Source organism: Chiroxiphia lanceolata, chromosome 1, assembly GCF_009829145.1.
Source record: "Chiroxiphia lanceolata isolate bChiLan1 chromosome 1, bChiLan1.pri, whole genome shotgun sequence".
In the NCBI taxonomy this organism is placed as follows: Eukaryota; Metazoa; Chordata; class Aves; order Passeriformes; family Pipridae; genus Chiroxiphia; species Chiroxiphia lanceolata.
The window spans coordinates 138,400,457-138,420,939 of record NC_045637.1 but is presented as its reverse complement, the minus strand read 5'-3'; the positions used below and the strand labels follow the sequence as shown (position 1 = coordinate 138,420,939).

General features: G+C 40.0%; 1 protein-coding gene across 10 annotated transcripts; it reads right to left on the bottom strand.

Annotated features, from left to right (window-relative positions):
- Positions 1 to 10,872: 10,872 nt before the first annotated feature.
- On the bottom strand, positions 10,873 to 20,390 carry THNSL1 (threonine synthase like 1). Of its 10 annotated transcripts, XR_004356513.1 has the most exons (4): positions 19,942 to 20,083; positions 18,615 to 18,707; positions 14,836 to 18,171; positions 10,873 to 14,122 (listed from the first exon to the last, which is right to left on the bottom strand). XR_004356513.1 is itself a non-coding variant. In XM_032684854.1 (3 exons), exon 3 carries the CDS (start codon positions 18,112 to 18,114, stop codon positions 15,901 to 15,903), a length of 2,214 nt encoding a protein of 737 aa, XP_032540745.1. In that variant the 5' UTR covers positions 18,115 to 18,171; positions 18,615 to 18,702; positions 20,318 to 20,390; the 3' UTR covers positions 10,873 to 15,900. The 10 variants fall into 10 exon arrangements, 9 of the variants coding, with proteins under 9 accessions (XP_032540745.1, XP_032540700.1, XP_032540736.1 ...); XM_032684854.1 differs by lacking the exon at positions 19,942 to 20,083 and adding an exon at positions 20,318 to 20,390 and having other exon boundaries at positions 10,873 to 18,171; positions 18,615 to 18,702; XM_032684809.1 differs by lacking the exon at positions 19,942 to 20,083 and adding an exon at positions 20,318 to 20,390 and having other exon boundaries at positions 10,873 to 18,168; positions 18,615 to 18,702.
- Positions 20,391 to 20,483: the final 93 nt, after the last annotated feature.

Below are 20,483 nucleotides of genomic sequence, written 5' to 3'. Positions count from 1 at the left end.
ACCCAAGCTTTCATGTGGCGTATCAGTAGAGAACTTCAGTAGCTTCAGTCACAGGCTTGACAAGTATCTCCAGTGACCATGTCCCTTGTTGTCTTTCAGCTTCATTACACACAGCAAGCATGAGGGAGATGGAAAGAGTGAATGAGAATTGTAATTGCTTTGGAAAGCATGATGTTCTGTTCATGTTCACGTTTGGAGAGAGTCACTTCTTGGAGTAGCTCTTTTACCCTATGTAAAACAATAATGAAAAGGTTAAGAGGGAATGTAATGGATAATTGTTTTAAAGGTAATAAATATATAATTGATTTCAAGCCTGCATTTTGCAGTAATCCAATCTTGCTCCCACTGGACTCCACAACACTTTCGAGATTCACTTGAAATGAATCAGGTTGCAGAGTTTCCACAAAGTAAAATCTAGCACTTAAATAAACTCTTTATTCTGAAATTCCAGGGTTGTCTTCAAAGATGCATAGTACTATTACTTCCATTATACAGATGTAGATGCTAATGTTACACAGAGTCAGCCAGGTAGTCAGGTGATGAAAAAACCCAGAATAATTCATAGCCTGCTTAAATAAATGAACTTCAATGAAGCTACAGATTGTATTTCCATTGGATAACTTATAATTTTTATTATTTACAAGGGAAGTTCAGATTCTTCTTGGAATCCATTTTTAAACACCATTTGAAAACTGTATTTCAAATTTTTTTCAAAAATCAAGTATTACTTTATCTATAGGCACTGTTAGTATACCTCTTATTGCCTTCCCTAAATCCCCAAATTAGCCTAAGGGCTCTTGGTAGTGCAGGTAAACTACTCACTGCAGGGAAGGACAGTGGTTGAGTCAGCTGTGGTACTGCAGCAAGGGGAGAGGGTGAAGGAGGCCAGGACGAAATGGGGCAGCCAGCACCAGTAGTTCTGGAAAGCAGGACCCAGCCCTGCACTCACCCTGCACGAACCCACCTGCTCCCCACAGCAGGGCAGCAAAATTCTCCAATTTCTGCATTGGGGAGGATGCATTAGTACTGCTGCAGCAACAATCACACAGGTGGCACTTGGCCTCTCCTGGACCTCAAACTCAGGCTTGGCATCTGCAGATTTGCAAAAATCTTTCAGGAGTTGGGACTGAATCTTCCCAGTTTTCTCTAAAAGTGTCTGGCAAACACAGAAAGTGCATTTACAGCTTGTATCTTCCAACAGAGCCTCCAAGCTACTGTATGTTTGGTCTGCTTCCCACCAGGGCACCCATACCTGCAGTTTGGTTTTAGGGATCTTCCCAGTCCTCTAATGCACTCTCATTCCCCTGGGACAGGTTGTATATGTCAACAGGCATTTGCTTTGCATCATTATTCCAGGTCCTGGTTCACAGCTGAACATTGTTTAAACTTCTTGTGGCATAAAGGCACCTGGACTCCTTCCTAGGGCACGATGAAGATTTCTAGCAGTTACTTTATACTGATGATTTTGTCTCACAGCAATGAATTATTTCTCTTCTGTCTGATAATTCAATGTGTTTCAGTTGGAAATTATGTATTAAAAGACTCAGCAAACTGAAAATTAGCAGTAATTTTCTGTCCTTTTTTTTTTTAAATAATAAAATCAACCAGCATTTCCAAAAATACTCTTCCTTTTCATGCGTCAATCACAAGCCAGAAACTGCTCTTGAATTATCGCTGCTTGTAGGAAACTGCCTTAACTTTACAGATACCAGAACAAAGTGCTTATTTTTGTTATCATGAAAGAAAAACTCACACGTCCTTCAGCCTGCCTATATTTCAAAGCTCATCAGAAGCAGAGCAGCAGGTGTAGCAGTTTCTCACATTCAGTTGGAAACAGTGATGATGAATTGCATATATGCCCCCAGATCTCTGCCCCTCCTCCAAAAGCCAATCTCTCAGATTAGGCTGAACACAAACAGGGCTGCACAGGACCACCTGCTCTCCCTTGTGCTACATAATATGTTCTCTAAGCCCAGATGTGCCTGGAAATGTAGTGAATCCAAGTTCAGAGGAGGCAACCAAGGGCAGTGGGGTATAATGGAGTGGGCTGCAGAAAAAGATAATTTATTTTCCAGTTGATAGACTGCTGAGAGTCTCTTTCCAAAATGTATCTCTTGCCTGTTTAGCAAATGCCCAAAAGTAAATGCTACTGTACACCATGCAACAACATTTCTGCCATCAGCTGACAGCAGAGACTGGTTTTCTTAGAGGAGTTTGGGCAGCAGCAGCTGCTACAGAGCAGGAGCTCACAGTGTGACTAGAAAGCCTTTTTTCCTGTGCACCTTCATCTCTTCCTTCTGTATGAAATCCTACTTGTACAGGTTCCTGAGTGATTTAATCAAGGGGCTGGTTAGTTCATGGGATACATTTTTCCACCTTTTGTCTATATCTAGTTCACACTTCGTAGCTTTGGAGACCTCACACTAACATCATTTCTCACTGTAACTTTCACTATATGCCAAAATGGATACTCCTACAAAATCAGAGACAAATCTCATTCCAAATATGGTTCTCAGACCTGACAGTCCAAGGACAGCTAAACTGCCAACCATTTTATGTTTGCATTTTAATTTATTAAAAAAAAAAACAAATAAAACAATCAACAAATAACAAACCCAACCAACCACAAACTCCCCCCAAATTAAAATGGATGGAACCGATGTATACTTGCAGTCCAGCTTAAATTGTCCAGGTAGTCCCTTTTGTCCAATGTCCTTCTGCTTGCTTAACCACCTGGTAGCAGAAATGAGATGAGAAGATTGGCAACAAGAAATATGGTGCTGGTAGGAATGAGACTGTTACGAAAAACATGAGAGACAAGGAAACACAGCTTCTCCAGTTTGGTCTGAGGAGCTGCGGAGCACATCCCAGATGGCACACTAGACACTCCCAGAACAAGGTGATTTCTTTAATCAGAGGGATCTGAAGGCAGCTGAGAGTCTGCCATATATGAAACGTACTGTGCTTATGGAGACAGCTGCTTTGGCTGTCAGGCTTTGGCTCTGACAGCAAGGGAGAACCTCTGCCAGGGCCTAGCAGCCCCAGTGCCTGCTGTGATTAGAAACAAAGTAATTTTCACCTGGGTGCCTGTGCAAAGTGCAAAGCCCCTCGGGCCCTTAGTCCCTAACCCAACCCCGGATACTCACGTTGGGGCTGGGAATGTTGTTCTCACCCCTCCAGCCCCGCTGCCAAGCTGGGCACCTGTGTGGCAGTGCAGAGGGCTGGCTGGTCACTGCAGCGCTCCAGGGCTACACCACCATCCCAGTGTGGACACTGGAGACAACAGTACCACATGCCAAGTGTGCCTTGGGGGTTTGTATGATTCACGTGATTTCATGGAGCGAAACGAGAGCAGAGCAGTAAAAGGTATCAAGAGGTACTTTTGACCAGAGGCTGATCAGAGAAGCGTATTTCAGATGGGTTCAGAGGGAGCTGACGAGATGAGGGTCAGTGCAGGAAAAATGTGGAAAAGGAAGAGAGAGGGGGGAGAGAAGAGAAAAGCATATGAGGTGATTTCTGTTACTTTTTATTGGTGTTGCAGACTTTATATTTAATAAGAAAAGCATTTCAGTCATGTCAAAATACCCCAGTACTTCAGTACAAGTCCTCATAGTTGCAGAGATGCCATCTTCTATGTCTCTGATTTCTCCCTCAGTTTTTATAGATTCCATGTCAGTGTTTGTCCCCAGTCCCCAAGACAGTCTTCCCAGCTCAGCACATTCAGTTCTGCCTGGTTTTACTTTCCTTATCTTACACGGTTTCAGTTTACAGACTCTCAGAGCTCAGTGACAGCCTTCTCAGTGACAGTGAGCCAAGGTCAGGCAACAGTGCTGCACAAAACCAGCCAAGGGCCAAGGCCAGCTGGAGCCCTGGGCTGTGGACCACACTGTGTGCCTGAGCGTGAGAGCATGATATTCTGTGCACACAATAAACTGAAATACATATACAGTCTGTATGCACGTACATTATATATACATGTGCATATACATAAATTCTTTCACGTTTTCTGTCTCTCAAAACACACAGTAAACTGAACAACATGTCCTGGAAACCTTCACAGTCAGGAAGAAGTCATACAGCTTCAGATAAACAGACTGCTAAACTATAAATGCCCATCCCATGTTAAATACAATTTCTGAGGTTTAAATAAAATTTTCAATGCTTTCTTATTCCTTTAGATCAGAATTATTGCCGGACAAAAAGTAGAACCACCCCTCTCAGCTTCCCCTAGATAGCTGTTTCCCTGCTACCTAGCCTCCCTGCAGCAAGAATTTACAAAAATCTCTCAAGAAAACCACAGCTCTGCTTTTATAGTAAGATTTTAAGGCTAGAAATAGCCTGCTTTAGTCATGGCCATGTTTAAAGGAACTGTTTAAGGTGTCAGAATTTCAGTCTTGGGCACTAATTCACAGACATTTGGCAGAATTGTGTCCAGCTTCTCACTATTCACTGGATCTGACTTTTGCTACCACTCTCCCCCCATTTATTACTTTCTACATATCAAAGTCTGATTTTAAAAATAGCTCTTTAATTTTTGTGTCATTCCTTCATGAATCTGAGCAGGAAGAAAACCCCAACATCCCCTAATCAATTTGAAATGTTGCAAAAATCACCACTTTGAAGCTTTCTGGGAAAGATATCAACTTATCAAATATCTGCATGCTCATACATATGCACCTCTTCTCCTCTTAGGCCAAGTTATAATAACAAAATAATGTCTCCTGGTTTTCCGATCCACTGAAAATTGTTGCATACACACACTTTTCCTTTTGTTCAGAACTTATGGCAGTTTGTAAAATCCTGCTGTCAGAAACAGAGTGACAACACAGTGTCACAACACAAAATGACAACACAGTTCACAGAACTTAAGTCTGAACATTTCAGAGGATACCTGAGGCCAAAAGGGAAATAAAACTCTCGATTTGCAGTCCAAGTATCAGCCTGGAAGAAACCTAATTAAATTAATTACAAAATGCTTACTACAAGAATATTTTTTCTAAATTTTATTATTCTGGTATTTTGAGTTGTAATATAGAGTTAAATTTATCCTACAAAGACTGATTTTAAATTATTCCATGAAAAGGCTTAGAGAATTAAAAAATAGTTATGCTAAAATGACTTTATTACAATGGGTGACGGTGAAGAATTTGAGTGCATTACAGAGACATCTGCTTTGCAAACCAAAAAAATTACCAAGGTGGTCTCAATGACACTCCAAATGTTGCTTAATTCTTCTGTCTAACTTCTAAAACCAGATCTACAAACAGCATCATCACTAACAACATCTATTACAGCTATCAAAAAAAAAAAATAGTAAGGCAGCGTACAGGAGGGAATTTAGGAACACAGGACTGGATAATTGTTTCTGGGGAACTGGAGACAAATGTATTGTATAATTGATTTCATAAGTTGATCAAAATACATCTTAAATTAAAGTGACAGGAAACTCATAGGGGAGATAGAAGGGACACTGGAGGTTAAAGAGACCAATTTTTGTCTTTTTCGTGCTTACCCACACAGCCACAGCAGCCATAAGGCACAATAACTCATCAGTTGCTCAGCTGCACAATTACTTTTAAGCTGTTTCATTTATATGTAATTTGATTTATGAAACAGATCATGCATTAATACAAGGAAAAAAAATCTCATCACTGAAGATGATTCTTCTGCTGCCCCGGAACTCACGAAAGAGCCACCACCTTGGGAGGTGGGAGACTCACTCTTCACCCCAAGGCTTAGCACAAGTAGCTAAGTGCTCACAGAAGGCAAATGTTATTTTGGACAGATTTAAAAAGAAAAGTAATTTATATTTCTTCATTTTCCCCGTCAGCTGTCAGCTGTGCCTTGCGGAAATGAGTAACAATTTGTGGTATTGGGCACTACAGAGATCTTAGTAGTTTGTGAAGTAGTTTTCAACTGGCTTTTATACAGCATTGGAAAGTTCACTTTTCACTTGGTATCTTCTGGCTCAGCTTTGCCACTCTGCATTTGAACAGGGGTTGAATGGGTATTAGGTTTGATTTGCCTTTAGTAAAGTAATTCTCGTGTCAGGCCAAAGTACCAGAGTGGATAACTGTGTCTGTTTTGCATTCAGAAGGTTTTGCATTGAGAAGGAAGGTACCTGTACTTATAACTATTTCTTTTTACAACAATATAAATGCATAAGAAAGTAAGAGCGTTACCATCAGTGATCCAGGAGCACAAGGAACAGAGACTCTGGCAATTCAGGTGCTGCGTAATTTGAAAATATACCATCTTTTTGTAAAGGAAATGAGGACTGTTTTTCAGTAATCATCAATGTATCTTCAGCACCTAATACAAATTCAGAGAATCCAGCATATTCTTTTGATAATAGATGAAGTGAAATCATATAATTTGGAAATATATGAAATATTTAAGTATCTGATAATTTTCTAAAATGTGTAGTTCTAGATTTCTGAGACCGAGGAAGTGAAAGGGAGAGAGAGAAAGAGATTATGTTACTAACCTGGGGAAGCAAACCCCCATGTTGCATAATGGCCCGCTGTATCCCACCATTTAGAAACCCTTATAAAAGTACTTTAAAAATGTAATTTATTTTCAATGGACAGACCTGGCTGTCTATTGAAGCTAAACAACTCATTTCGAGTACAATTATTCCAGAAAAGTCTTTCATCAAAAAACATAATCCACAGTGATAAATCACTTAGAGCAATAAAATCACTTGCATGAACAAACACAGCTTCTGTCAGTAATTGTGCTTCCTTGCCCTAGGCACAAGTTTGTTACATATGGGAAGTGATAATACTTGTGGTTACAGTTCCCAGTATCATTTTCCTTTCCCAGTTCACACTTACTCATACCTATGCCTACCCAGCAGCAGTTACATAAGATGCAATTCCCAACATTTATAATCCACCTCTTGCAAACAATAAACCGCATCAAATTAGCCCCTGACGTGCTTTGTACTAACAAAGTAATTTGCAGATCCATCATAAAGTATTAGGACTATTATTTGTCTGCAGTCAGTATGGACTTTTTTTCTGACAGTGTTACCTGCAAGCTCTTGGTTACACGAACTCTTAGTTGCTGTCATATAACTCAGGCAAAAGGACAAATTTAGTGCAATCTCTTTCCCGCATTTCTGGGAGTTGGAGTACATATCCATCTGATCCAACATCATGAGATGTCCCAGAAGCAACATCAGCAATGCTCAAGACCACTGATTTCTACTGGTGGTGTCCATCGCACCCTATATGGTTATGGCTTTTTGGGGGACCTTGAACCCTGCCATTACCTTGACTAACCTGTTCACTTGTTTAGCTGTGTATAGTTCTGTTTACAGACTATCCTTCACTACAAGCCCTTTCTACATGGCAGTCATCAAAGCAGAGAATGTTCCTTTCCTCAGTACATTTGTTTTTCCTATTTTTAAACCTCCTCCCTAGGACAGGCTCGTTGCTCTTCTCAGAGGAACCTTGTCCCCATCTACTCACCTAATGCTATGCCTAACTACTACAAAGAAAATTCAATGTCTAACTTGAAAGGTAACAGCCACAAATTATTTACTTCCTCATCAACATTTCCTAATTATTATGTATAACTTTCTTCGTCCAGCCATTTCCACACCCTTGAAATAGACATTTTCACCACATTTCTTTAAAATTTGCAGTATATAGGAGATGTTCAGGCCCTCAAATTTTACTGGTAGTCATCATGAGACAATAATAACTCAAGTTTGTCTCTGCAGTCCTTGTGCCAGATTCATCCAGCAGGTAGGTTCTACCTGCCCAATCATTCTGAAAGTGGGGTTTTTTTGACTGACAGTTGTTTTCAGTGAACAAGAATTCATATTCCGCTTTTCATAGCCATCTTTGAGAAATGAGAGAGGTATAACAGCACGTTAGGAAAAAGAATATCTGCTTAATGTCAAAGTAGTACCCTGTCTCTCAGCAAAGACTGTCATTAGTGTCAGCAGTGGACGTAGCTGCTACTCCAACCTCTCAACTGTGTTAAATGATAGGAAGCAAAACCAGAGGGCTCTGGCATCAGTGGGGGCAGCACATGGAGCAGAAGGATTAACAGGAAATGTACACATGCATTAGAAAAGGCACCACAGAATTTTTGCTACCACAAAACAATAAGGCAAACAAACAAACAAACAACTACTTTATTGTATTCCTTTCGGTTGACTTGAAATAGACTTGAAAAAAAAAATCCACAGTTTACACTGGATTCCAGTTTAAGCATAAACTTAAGGTTATAGCTTTTTTTCCAAACAAAATGTAACTAGGGCACTAGCTAAAATGGAAACAGAAATGATTACTTAGCTCAGGTCTGATCTTACAGAGTCAGCAAAAGAAGCAAAAGTAAGATCAGGACCTTACCCATGGGGGAGAAAAGCATAATATGCATGTCCCTGTTATATAAAACCTAGTACACTTGTATTGGTTTAGCAGGTTGTATTATACTCCCTTCATGCTTGTATAAAATGAATAGCAAGCAATGTATTCTTTTTATACATATATATAGCAAGCAAAGATTACAGGAAAGTGAAAAAGATATAAAGCCTGAAAGAAAGCAGGGCTGCCTGTGGGCTCAGTGACCAACCTGGATGACAGGCATCTGAAAATACGCTTCTTGGCAATTGTAACATTAAGCTATGAAAAATCCTTCCCTGTGAATACTGTTATGTGCTCTTCTTTAACCCAGCATTCTCTAAAAGCTGCATCATAACCAAAACCCCAAACACTGGGGTTTTTTGCATATAAGACCATGATATTATTTGTGCTCTTGATTTATATAGTTTATTTTCTTATTATTTTATATTCTTTTATTAAGCAAAATTGATTCCGGATTTACCACTGGAAAGTGTCCATAGTAGCATATAATGCCATGAATTAATATGCTGGTTTGCTGACCTGGAACCATCACATATTTCTGGGTACTCCACATATCAATCAGTATTAAACTAATTATCATTAATGTTTCTGACTTACTGTTAATTACATTTTATAAAAATTTAAACAAAAATCTCATATAACATTACAAATGCTTATGACTGCCTTTCACTTAGAGCTCTTCAAAAACTGCAAGGAATTACCATGTCTCGTAAACTCCTGTTAGGAATGCCACCTTGTGGATAAAAGCTGTATGGACCAACGATTCCAGGTAAACTTCACTAAAATTTTTACTTGCAAAAAAATACCCGTTTTGCAGAAATGGGCTATTCACCTGTGACCTTTCAGAACTGTGAAGAATTCTTTTATTAACTATTCTGGTTAAAAATGACTGTGAATATGGCTTTCCTGTCCTCATCTGTATTAAATGCTAATTAATTATGCAGGGAGCACTAGTTTCATTAGAGATGGGATGCATTTATTAGCATTTTAAACAGAATCAGATTGCCACATGGACTTAGTAAAAAAGTCCACTAAATGCTTACTCTATTTAGATATAATTCAGTGAATTATTCTAAAATGTATAGAAAATACATTTTTCTCATAATATATTGCTAGAGCAGAACCCTATGAGCACGCTTTAACTTCTCTAAGCTTTATGGGGCATCTTTGGTTGGTATATAAAAGGTCGAGTTTAACTACAAATAAGGAAACACTGGATTTTTCATTTTGTCTTATATAGATCCTGTTATGAGCCGAAAATGAAGTGAAAACAGCCATTGTATTGCAACTTCCTTGTGAAAGCACAGAGAAATGCCAGGTAAACAAGAATGGAAAGAAGGGGTCCAAGAGCATCTAATAAACCTTAAAAGATCTCCAACTTTTAAAAGCTTGGAAAAATAAATAATAGTTAGCTACATTCAATAAAGCTGACATTTACACAGGCACTTTCCTTCTGTGTCTGTTCACCTCATTTTCATAATGAAAGTATATATAGCCCAAACCATCACAGGACTTATTGTATAATGAAATTTAAAACTAATGAGCCATATCCTAATAGCCATGAGTCAAGTCAGAATGTGCATTAGTAGATCATTTGCAATTCTCTAGAGACAGAAAGAACAAAGCTAAACGTATTTAGTAGCCTATTTAGCACACAACTTGTTCTGTGTACTGATCACACTAGAGCAGAACTGAAACGAGTTCACAATCTCTGGCTCTCAAATCTCTGTGAAATTCTGTCAGCAGACAAGTTACTCCTGGGGCAGCCAAATACAACTTGTGATTATTTGCTTTGACCTGTTGTGTAATATGGATCTGACTTGTCTGAATTGATCCTCTTTCTATCAAATCACATTTTTTCATGAAATCATCTAACATGTCCAGACAGGGAAACCTTTACTATGCCGTTATGTACCTTTATCCCTTCTCATAACACGTCCAACTTCTACTTAGAATTGCTGGATCACTCTTTCACTGCTAGATGGAAGTTATTATATTTTTTTTTCTCCAAAGATGGTTGTCTAGGCTAATTCTTTCACTAAACTAAGTAAATTCTGTTTGTTGAGACTCTCATGCCAGTGCTTTTTTTTAATCCTTTTATTGCTCTCATGGCCTTTTCTGTCCAACTTCCCAGCACTACTGAAAATTATGACTCCTGGAACTGGGCATAGCATTCTTTCAAAAGGTTACACCAGAGTCAAATACAGTCAACAATATTACTTCCCTGACAGTATTCCCATTTCTAAACCTCAGGATCTCACCAGCCCTTTTGGCTGCAAGGCATGCTAAAAATTCATGTTCAGTTGAGAATGCACATTGTCTCCACACACCGTTCAAAGTCACATTTCCTACCACAAATTGTTCTACTTGCTAAGTATGTTCTCAAACCCCCATGCTAGTAGAAACTCAGGTTCATTTTAGGCCACAGGGAAATGCAAGTTGCTTACAGCTCCCAACCAAGCAATTCATCTTACTCTCTTTAAGCAGTTCTTCCTATGTTCTTAACAAACTCATGGTCAAGAGCCAAATCCTGTGTGAACTCACATAACGAATCTGTTCAATCTTTCCTTTCCAGTTTGACTCAATTATTGTCATGATGAATTTTACATTTTTGGGTGACACCCTGCATGTTTCCCAGTTCTGATAAGCATGCTGAGTGCCTTTACTCCTGTAGAAAAACACAGTAACATTTAAATCCTCCTTAAGCTGCTAATATATGTTCAGAATCAACTGGCCATTCACTTTAATTCACTGACATTAACTACTCATCGCTGTTTCAACTATTCAAGTGATTTTTAAGCCCATGATCCTGAAATAATATTCCAAGTGAATGAAGCTTGGTCCACAATTGTTAAGACAACCAGCTCATGTCTCTACTGAACTAAGTGTGAATAAGAAACATTAAACAGTCAGAGATTTCCTTTTCCATACTAATTCCTCAAAATACAGTAAGCTTTCCACGCAGCACCAGGCAAGTCTGTGTGCAATATAAACAGAGTGCTCAGACATTTGCTATTTCGGATGTGGGATTCTTTTCTATACATACTTTCCTTCCAGAACGATGCAAATTATCTCACTAACCATCTCAGTCTCAGCAAAGTCAATTACAAGATTATTGGTTACTATACATCTAGCTTTCAAGGAAACACGGGACGGAACACATCTTTCAAGAGTTACGAATATCAAACTCTAAAACCCACTTCTTTTAGTGGATTTTCTTTATATCAGATTGATAAGGATTTACAAACATATTTACAAAGAAAGTGCTACAGCATGGATCCTCCAGTTTTATTTGGAAAAAAATATGGTGGATACAAATGAGTAATGCGTATTTCAGGAATGCCAAACATGATATACTTAATAGCATTGTGTGTTCTTGATGTCCTTGAAGAGCAAAGTTGACAGCACGAAAAACAAGAATCTTCCCTGTAGAGTTCCACCAGCTAAAATATTCCATTGCCTCAAAAACATAAATAGCAATTATTTTTGAATTGTAAGATACTAAGAAAACAGAATTATCTTCTCAAGTTGTCTCTATGTGCTCTATTCACCCTTTACCTCACATCACTCTTTGTCACCCTGAGAAGGGCTGTAACTAAAGGCAAGTAATGAGCAGCTGGTACATGTATAAGCAAAGCAGTATTTTACACATAAACATTCCTGTAATAAAAAGTGTAAGTATAGACATTACGTTTGTCCTTACATTTGTTACATTCATCCTTAAGGTTTTTCATGTAGTAGCAAGTGTTCAGCAAACATTTATCTATACAGACGAATAACAGCTTAACTAAAGCTATGCTTTTACTCCAGGTCAACAAAGCTAATGCAAACGTGTATCTAGTGGCAATGTGTATCTATGCACACTCACACTCTGTCAACCCGGCTTTTATTGATTGAGACTGAAACATCCTATTGCTAGACAAACAGGAGCAAACTGTGTATTCAGCAAGCCTAAATGGCTTAAGGAATCCTCCTAATCAGCACCATATAGATTTGCCCTTGTGTATCACTGGCACACCATTTTTGCCTTAAGAAGTTAACAGAAAATACTGTATGACAGCATCCAGTGAGCACAATGTCTGCACACTGAACAGACAAGGCAAAAAGAGGTCACTTGTGTCCACTCTTTAATGCCTTTTGAATATTTCATAATACTGATAGTGGGGGAGAAAAAAAGACAGTAACAGCAGCACAATGTTTGTCAAATCACAGTATATTGTTAACACTAAGAAAATCCAGGCTAATAAGACAGGAGGGTTGCTTCCCTCTCTATCCTATGTCCCCACAGCCAGCTATACTGAGTACGCTGGAAATTTTTTCTCTTCTATTTCCCCAGGCCCAGCAGAACAAGGCAAGCCAGGAGATTGTACATCACAGCTGCCACAACTCAGCATCAGCACCAGGTCACAAATACTGTGCATATCCAGGATCACAACACTACTGCAGCATTTTATAGTGCCCACTACAAGGATCCACAAGCAGATGTAGCACACAAAAATAGTTCACTGAAATTAATTATTTTTTGAAAATGAGCAAATACTGTAATGTAAAAGCGTTTAGACATTCTGAGAAATGTATTAATACCTTATGTGCTCTTTAACCACTGCCTTTAAAGACCTTAAGCCCACAGTGAAAACCCTTAACTAGGTACAACTGCTCATTTTTTTACTTATTCAATTTGTATCAACTGCTATAATGGCTCATGCAATAGGAAAACAGCAACTGGAAGTTTTACTAATACTTTCTACTTCAAGCTTGAGTTACTGCCATAAACTTCGAAATACTGATTGAGTCATGCCAAAATAATTCCCCTGCTAGTTTAATTCTGACTGGTTTATCTAACAGTGAGTTATCTCAGGGTAGGATATTGGCTTCTAGTCTAATCTTAGAACCTCACCTTTCTCTTTCAGGTACTTTCTGTGAAAACAAGCTCTTCTTTGAAGACATTTTTTTAAAGTATTGTAACTGTATGACAAATTGACCCATGATGTCAAATGGCATTAAGCCCCATGGAACCAGTTACTGCAGGATCTCCACTGAGTTCTGAAGCTGAAACCAATTCCTGTTCCAGTAATTCAGTCCAGGCAGTTGGCTTTGTTTGGGTTTGGATTTGTTTGGGTTTTTTAAGATTCAGAATTCTGATCTTGTACTGAGCACATCCAGAGAAAGCATTAAATTTTTTTTCCACTTGGAACTACTGTAAGAATCAGACTGAAACATACAGAAATACAAGGTGGACGTGCCTTACCACTAATACAAGCAATGCTTCTTTTTTGGCAATATGTTTATGCAATTCTTTCTTACAGAACTTGGATTTTTTAAAAAAATTACATATTTATGGTCTTTCCCATGTTGTGTCTGGAAAATGACAATTCCCCTGTCACATGAGGAAACTGAATGAGTCAGGTCTTTTCAACCTGGAGGAGGTTCAGGGGGCTTTCCAGTACTTCAGTGGTGGCTAGGAAGAGGACAGAGGTTCTCTCTTCACAAGGAGACACATGGAGACAAAGGGGAAGTTGCACCAGGAGAAGGTTCATCTTGATATAAGAAAAAAAATTTTCCCAATGAGGACACTCAATCAGTGGAACAACCTCCACAGGGATGTGGAAGAGCCCCATTGCTGGAGGTTTTAAGATGTGCCTGGGCAGGGTGCTAGATAATCTCATCTAGGCTCCCTTTCCCACAAAAGGTTGGACTGGGTGATGTTTTGAGGTCCCTTCCAACTTGGGATGCTCACGATTCTGTGAAAACAAAAACTTATTTTTCAAAGTTACTGTAGAAATAGTGAACAAGGATTGAGCAGAGAAAAGAACTACAAAAGTTCTAAAAAGGTATCCAAGAATGGCATTACTTAGAAAGCTATTGTGTTACACCTATGTTATCAGCTACATTTAATTATACTGTATAATGCAGCCACTGTGGCAAAGTGCTTGGGTCTTTTACCTTAGGCTGGAAGAAATTCTTTAAACGACAATTCTTTAAAATAGTTTACTGGTGGTGTCTTCTTCACCTCTAATGTGGCAAGAAGGTGCCTCTAATGTGGGAAGAAGGAACACAGAGGAAGCTGTCAGATATGATAACAGTTCAAAGTCCCAAGTGAATCTTGACATCTAGCAAATGTTGCCTATCGAAGAGGCAAAAAATGTTAACAATTACCAGATTATTTGAATTTTGGTGGGAAAGTCAACCTCCCATCTGATGACGGGCAGCTCTTTACCTGTAACTGGGTGCCACTCAAAACTAGCCAATACATCATTTTGCCATATATCTTACTGTGAAATGTAGTTTATTTTATGTCATTGCCAAATATATCCCCAGGTACCAGAATACATTTCTCCATAACCACATGATCTCCTAGTACAACCTACTCTATCTTTTTTCTTCAGAAAAAAACAACAAAGAGCCTGTCATTAGCAAAACCACACAGATCTATTTTAGGTTACATAATGAATACCTCTGATGCTATCACACTGGAATTCATCCTTCGCTTTCCTTGATGAGATGCCAAGCAATTTGGGAAGCTTCGTTCTTACACTAATTCATGCAAAGCAAGAACCGAATAGAACATCAAGGGCGTTAACTTAAGAAAATAGGAAAATAGAAGTAATTAGAACAAGAAAGCTCTATGATGTCAAAGATAAAACTTATAATGCAAAAGAATAAATAAAAGGCAAGGTCTGGTTGTTATTTAAGAAGACTGCTGGTACTACTAACAGATTCTTCTATGGGATTAAAAAAGAATTCTAAAGTTGAAAGTTCAAACAGAAAACGTACAGGAGAGAGACCACAACACACTGGAGGAAGAGTCACATCTCAAATATATTAAAAATATCGAATCAAGTATTCTATTTGACACAGGAAAATATCTGGGAGAAAAAAGTGTGAAAAACAAAAAGACCAGATTTTTTTACATAAACACTGGCCTCATGATACATAATAAAACATTATACAAAAAGATATCACAAAATTCAATGGTTCTTCAGTGGTTCAGGGATTAACAATACAAGTACACTTCAATCTTCGTAGTGAAATCCATTCTCATTAGTAACATATGAACATTATTATAGTATCTTATTATGTTTCAGTGCCCTAAGTGAAATGAGTTAAAGTTTAATTAATCACCCAGAGACCAAAGGATCACATCATTGTTGCAACAAAATCAGAGCTATTAGTTTCAGAAAGGTCAGACTTCATTATCTGCATCCTTCCATGGAGGACACTTTAGGCTTCTGAAGGAGACAGCACTGCCAAGGAAAGCCAGTAGTGCTGGCATTTCTACTGTGTCTGACATTCAAAAAGGTATTCCAGTCTTTTACACTCTCAATTCACAGCCTTTCACCACCACTAGAAATCTCACACATGTTACTTACAAATACTGTTGAAAGCTCGACAACTGAGTATAAAACTGTGGATGTTGTGCTGTGGACTGGACACAGCCCAGGTGAATGATGGCTTTAGTAAAACATGCAGCTTGTGAAGAAGGTATTGCAATTGACACTGGGGACATTGGATCAGTTGCTCAAAAAACTTTCATGAAATGATTTTGAATTAAGGTTTCTATCTGGTGCATCAGCACGCTCATATCAGCAGCACAGACCTGGTGATCCCCATTCCCTGTCTTTTTCAGGGTCTCTAATAGGCCCCAGTGGATTGGAGGCAGAGCGCTGTAAGAACTCAGCAAGTGAAGCTGACTTAATGGATTCTGGTTTATTTCTGCAATCCTCAAGGCCCTCAAGATAGCAGGTGCAAACTTAGAATAATGAGCTGTAGATGAAATAATAATCGGGCAAGTTCTATCCTGCAATCGATCTGCAACTACTTTAGCAACAGCTGTGTGCGTATCCAAAATATATCCTGTAGTACTGTACACAGAGTGAATGGCAGCTAGACAGTCCTCCTCAGAGCACCAGCCGGCCACTAAGTCCTGCTGAAGTTTTTCAAGTAGATCTTTCCGTAGCTGGAAGTGGCCCTGATTTTCCAGCTGGTTAAATAATTGTGTTACCAGTTGTCCATCTTCATTAGCAATCAGGTGCAAGTATCGCTCAAGATTGGAGGACTTCAAAATATCTACTGCTGATGAAAAAGTAGGAATTAATTTTCTTCCTCTCAAATCATAAACACCTGTTCTTATGAAGTCAGTCAAAACATTGTTTTCATTGGAAGCACAAATACATTTTCTGATAGGAATTCCCATCATTTTAGCATAGAAAGCCGCTAATATGTTGCCAAAGTTTCCTGTAGGAATGCAAATATCCACAGGGCTTCCAAAAGGAATAATACCTTGATGAACAAGATCAAGGTACGCAGAAGCATGATAAACTATCTGAGGAAGCAGTCGTGCCCAGTTTATGGAGTTTGCTGCAGCTAAAGCAGTTCCATATTCTACTGTAAGAAAGCCAGTAAAATCAGAATTAGTAAAGATTTGCTTTATAGCTGTCTGGCAAAAATCAAAATCAGATTTGACACCCACTGACCATGCATTTTCTTTCTGACAGCCAATCATCTGGGATTTTTGAATTGGGCTTACTCCATCCTCAGGAAAAAAATTCATCACAGCAATTCTCTGTTTGTCAGTGTCATGGAGACGACTAAAGCCATCTAGGACAGCACTCCCTGTGTCCCCAGAAGTAGCTACCAGAATCAAGTAATTGCAGCTTCTGGGAATGCAGGAGGCAAATAAATGTGGCATCAACTGTAATGCAAAATCTTTAAATGATGCTGTTGGTCCATGAAATAACTCCAGAAGGAACTGATTGCCTGCCAAATGCCTTACTGGGGCAACTTTAGAACAACTAAAGTTTTCTCCATAAGCAGTTCCAATAATTTCTGCCAGCTTAGAAGCAGGAATATCAGCAGGATGTATGCATCTTTCTAGTATGACCTCAGCTCTTTCAATGTAAGTTGCTTCTATCAGACCTTGCCATTCTCCAGCAGTGAATTTTGGAAGTCGTCTCTCAGGAACAAAGAGTCCTCCATCAGGGGCTAAGCCCTGAATAACAATGTCACTGAAATACTTATGAGAGTCTTTTTCCATACTCCTTCCAGACCGAGTTGAAATGAAAGTTTCCAGTTCTGAGTCTTGGTACCTCTTCACAGCATCAAGTACCTTTTCTGCTACAACCTCTGCTGCAACATCCTCTCCACAAAAAACACGGATGTCGTACCACCTTTTGTAAAATGGCTTCCTAAACTGAAGTATGTCCTTGAGAGAATTCCCAGCAGACAGGCCCACGATGCGATCCACTGCCATTGATTTCAGCCTGCTCATTATGACTGTTGTGGGCACATCCAGATACACAACTATTCCATTTTTCTTCATGTGCTGCATGCCAGCAGCATGCATTGGATTGGACCCACTAAGGGAAATGACACTTCCAGATGCTGAAAAATTCAACAGGGCTTTTCCTTCCTCCTCTAGAAATTCCTCATAACCAACGTCCTGCAGTTTTTCTGACACACTCATATTCCAGGATGTTTCAAGGACATCGTCATCTATGTCTATGACAGGGCAATCTAGTTTCTGGCCTACTATTCTCCCAATCGTTGTTTTCCCAGCACCTGGAGGTCCCATCAAGATAATATTTTTGTTTCCAAGAAGAGAATGGCTTGAGAACCATGACTTCCATATCTGTGCAAATGCAACAGGTCTTGAAAGCATCAGTTTTAAACACATGCTAGAAAGACTGTTTTGGGTTATTAGTCTCAAAGGTCGATACTGAAAAATGTGAAACATCTTCTGGTGAGTTACTGTGGGGGTTTTTCCAAGGCAACTTGACAATCCACTTAACTGCTTCAGAAAGAGAAAAAAAAAACAGACAAAAAAACCAGTAACCAGTCCTTCAGCAAACATCTAGGAAAAAAACCTAAAGTACATACAATTCAGAACAAAACTTCAAACATAAATCCAGCTATGACTTCATCAGTATCAGGGAGGTATTTTTCAGAGAAAGACTCATTCCGCTCTCCTGCATAGTTCCAGCTCATTTCCACTGACAAATTCAACTATTTGCAAATAATATTGTTCACAGAAATTCAAAACCAATTAGTTTTTCCTCTATTAGACTTGCTTTTAACTACACATTTACAAATCACAATTAACTTGATTACCTTCTTGTAATCAAAATGTTAACAAAATATACATTTGTCCCACCTCCCAAGTTAACTTTGATTTTTTTATACTTTCTTTCTGAAAAAAACAAATGCAAGATCCACTTAAATATACAGATAACTCACAGTGTTGTGCAACAGCAAGGCTGAATGAGTTGCATTCAAATCTCTTCTGAAGGGATGCCAAACCGAGCAAGGAATTTGTGAAGAACTCCTATACTGGAATTGTACTGAGTGTAATTTGAGGGGGGAGAGAAAAGGAGGGGAAAGAGAGAGAACACATCATGAAGACACTCTACCTTCCAAAAAAAGTCACTAAGAAAGATGGATTTCCAAACAAGATTAAGCAAGAAACTCCTGACATTGTGCTTTTTTTGCTTAGAGAAATAAACACCAGTATCAGCACTAATTGCAGCACATGATGTTTAGGGAGGTCAAAGGGGGGAAAGACTCAAAATCTCCCTAAAACTGAGGAGGGGGTGGGAAGAGCATTTGCTCAATTCTGTGCAAAAGATGAGGCTGCAAACAGTACGTCTGTGTCTGCATCCAGTGCTGTGACCTGGTGGACATGCTGTAATTACAAGACACAGAGTGAAGACGGGTATATCATACTGCATATACTTTTTTTTCCTCAATCCTTAGCGAGTCATCCTGTGTAAATACAAGTTTTTTGTAACGGTCATTAAAAAGGAAAAACAAACTGCAAAGTGTAATATCCAGTATCAATATAAAGCTGCAGTGCAATAGTAATGCACTCTAGTGCATTATGTATGTCTATATTCACAATAGGGACAGAAAGAGATCTTCGTATTAAGCTTGCAGATGTAAAAGAGTTACATTCGGGATTAAAAACCCCCAAGAATGTAGAGACAGTATTTTAGTGACTTTATTTCTTGAACTTAAGAATCACTTCAAGCATTATGTGTGAACTAAGGGAGGGCAAACCACACCAAGCACATTGTCCTGCCTGCCATGTCCAGCTTCACTAAAGATTCACTTGCAGTTGCAGTCACTTGGTTTGCACTACCCAGCTGCTGGGTGTAACATCTGGGCTGCTCTACGAATTTAGACCATAGGTATTGTTTGAAATCAACTTAGTTAACCTGGTGTAAAATCTTGCAGGGAATTCTTTATCCAGCTACTCATTTCAACCTACTGCAGCATAGCCCATCTTGCACCCCCCCACATAAAGCTCATGTACACAGATGCCCGCAGCCATTGAATGCCACCTGCTCCTCTGAGATAATGTTTTGTTCCAGTGGCAAAACTTTTCTGCAAAACCAGCTAAAATTAGCCATCCAACTTTAGATATGAACCCCCACGCCAGAAGGGTGTGGTTTTGTAGCAGCAGAGCTCACATTCAAACCTCCAGTGAAATTTTATGCTTTGGCAATACACCTCCACCCTTCACCTGGACGTGGGCAGCACCTACACATCATCAGCAACGACCCACCATTCTGTCACCCACTGCCGGCGACAGCCCTAGTGAAAACCGGGCCGTGTTACTGGGATAGACACCAGATGATGCCCCGGACCAAGATCGCCTCAGCAGCTCGACGCGCCCTGAAGGAGCCGAAGCGTGGATGGGCGGAGGGAGGGGACCGGGGGGGCCGCACCCACCCACGCACCCACCCGGCCACGGCAGCCCCGGGTTCCCATCTCCCACCGGGAGTGGCGGCGGCACCCCTGTCCTGTCCTGTCCTGTCCTGCCCTGCCCTGCCCTACCCTACCCTACCCTGCCCTGCCCTGCCCTGCCCTGTCCCATCCCGTCCCTCCCTGTCCCGGCCCGGTTCAACCTCCTGCGCCCTGAGCGCAGCGCGCGCACGTACCGGCGGGGGCGGGGACCGCTGCCACAGGTGCCGCGCGCGCCCACCGCGCGCCCCAACGGCGCACGCGCAGCCGAACCGCCCGACCCCCTCTGACTTCACCGCCGTCCAGTGCGCATGCGCCGCCGACAGCAGGCGGCAGCTGCTCCGCCCCGTCATGGCGCCGTTA

Coding starts and splice junctions, on each gene's coding strand:
- THNSL1 (XM_032684777.1), bottom strand. Junction 18,172..18,614: donor CCTTGCTGTTGCACAACACT/GTGAGTTATCTG, acceptor CTCTTTCTGAAG/CAGTTAAGTGGATTGTCAAG.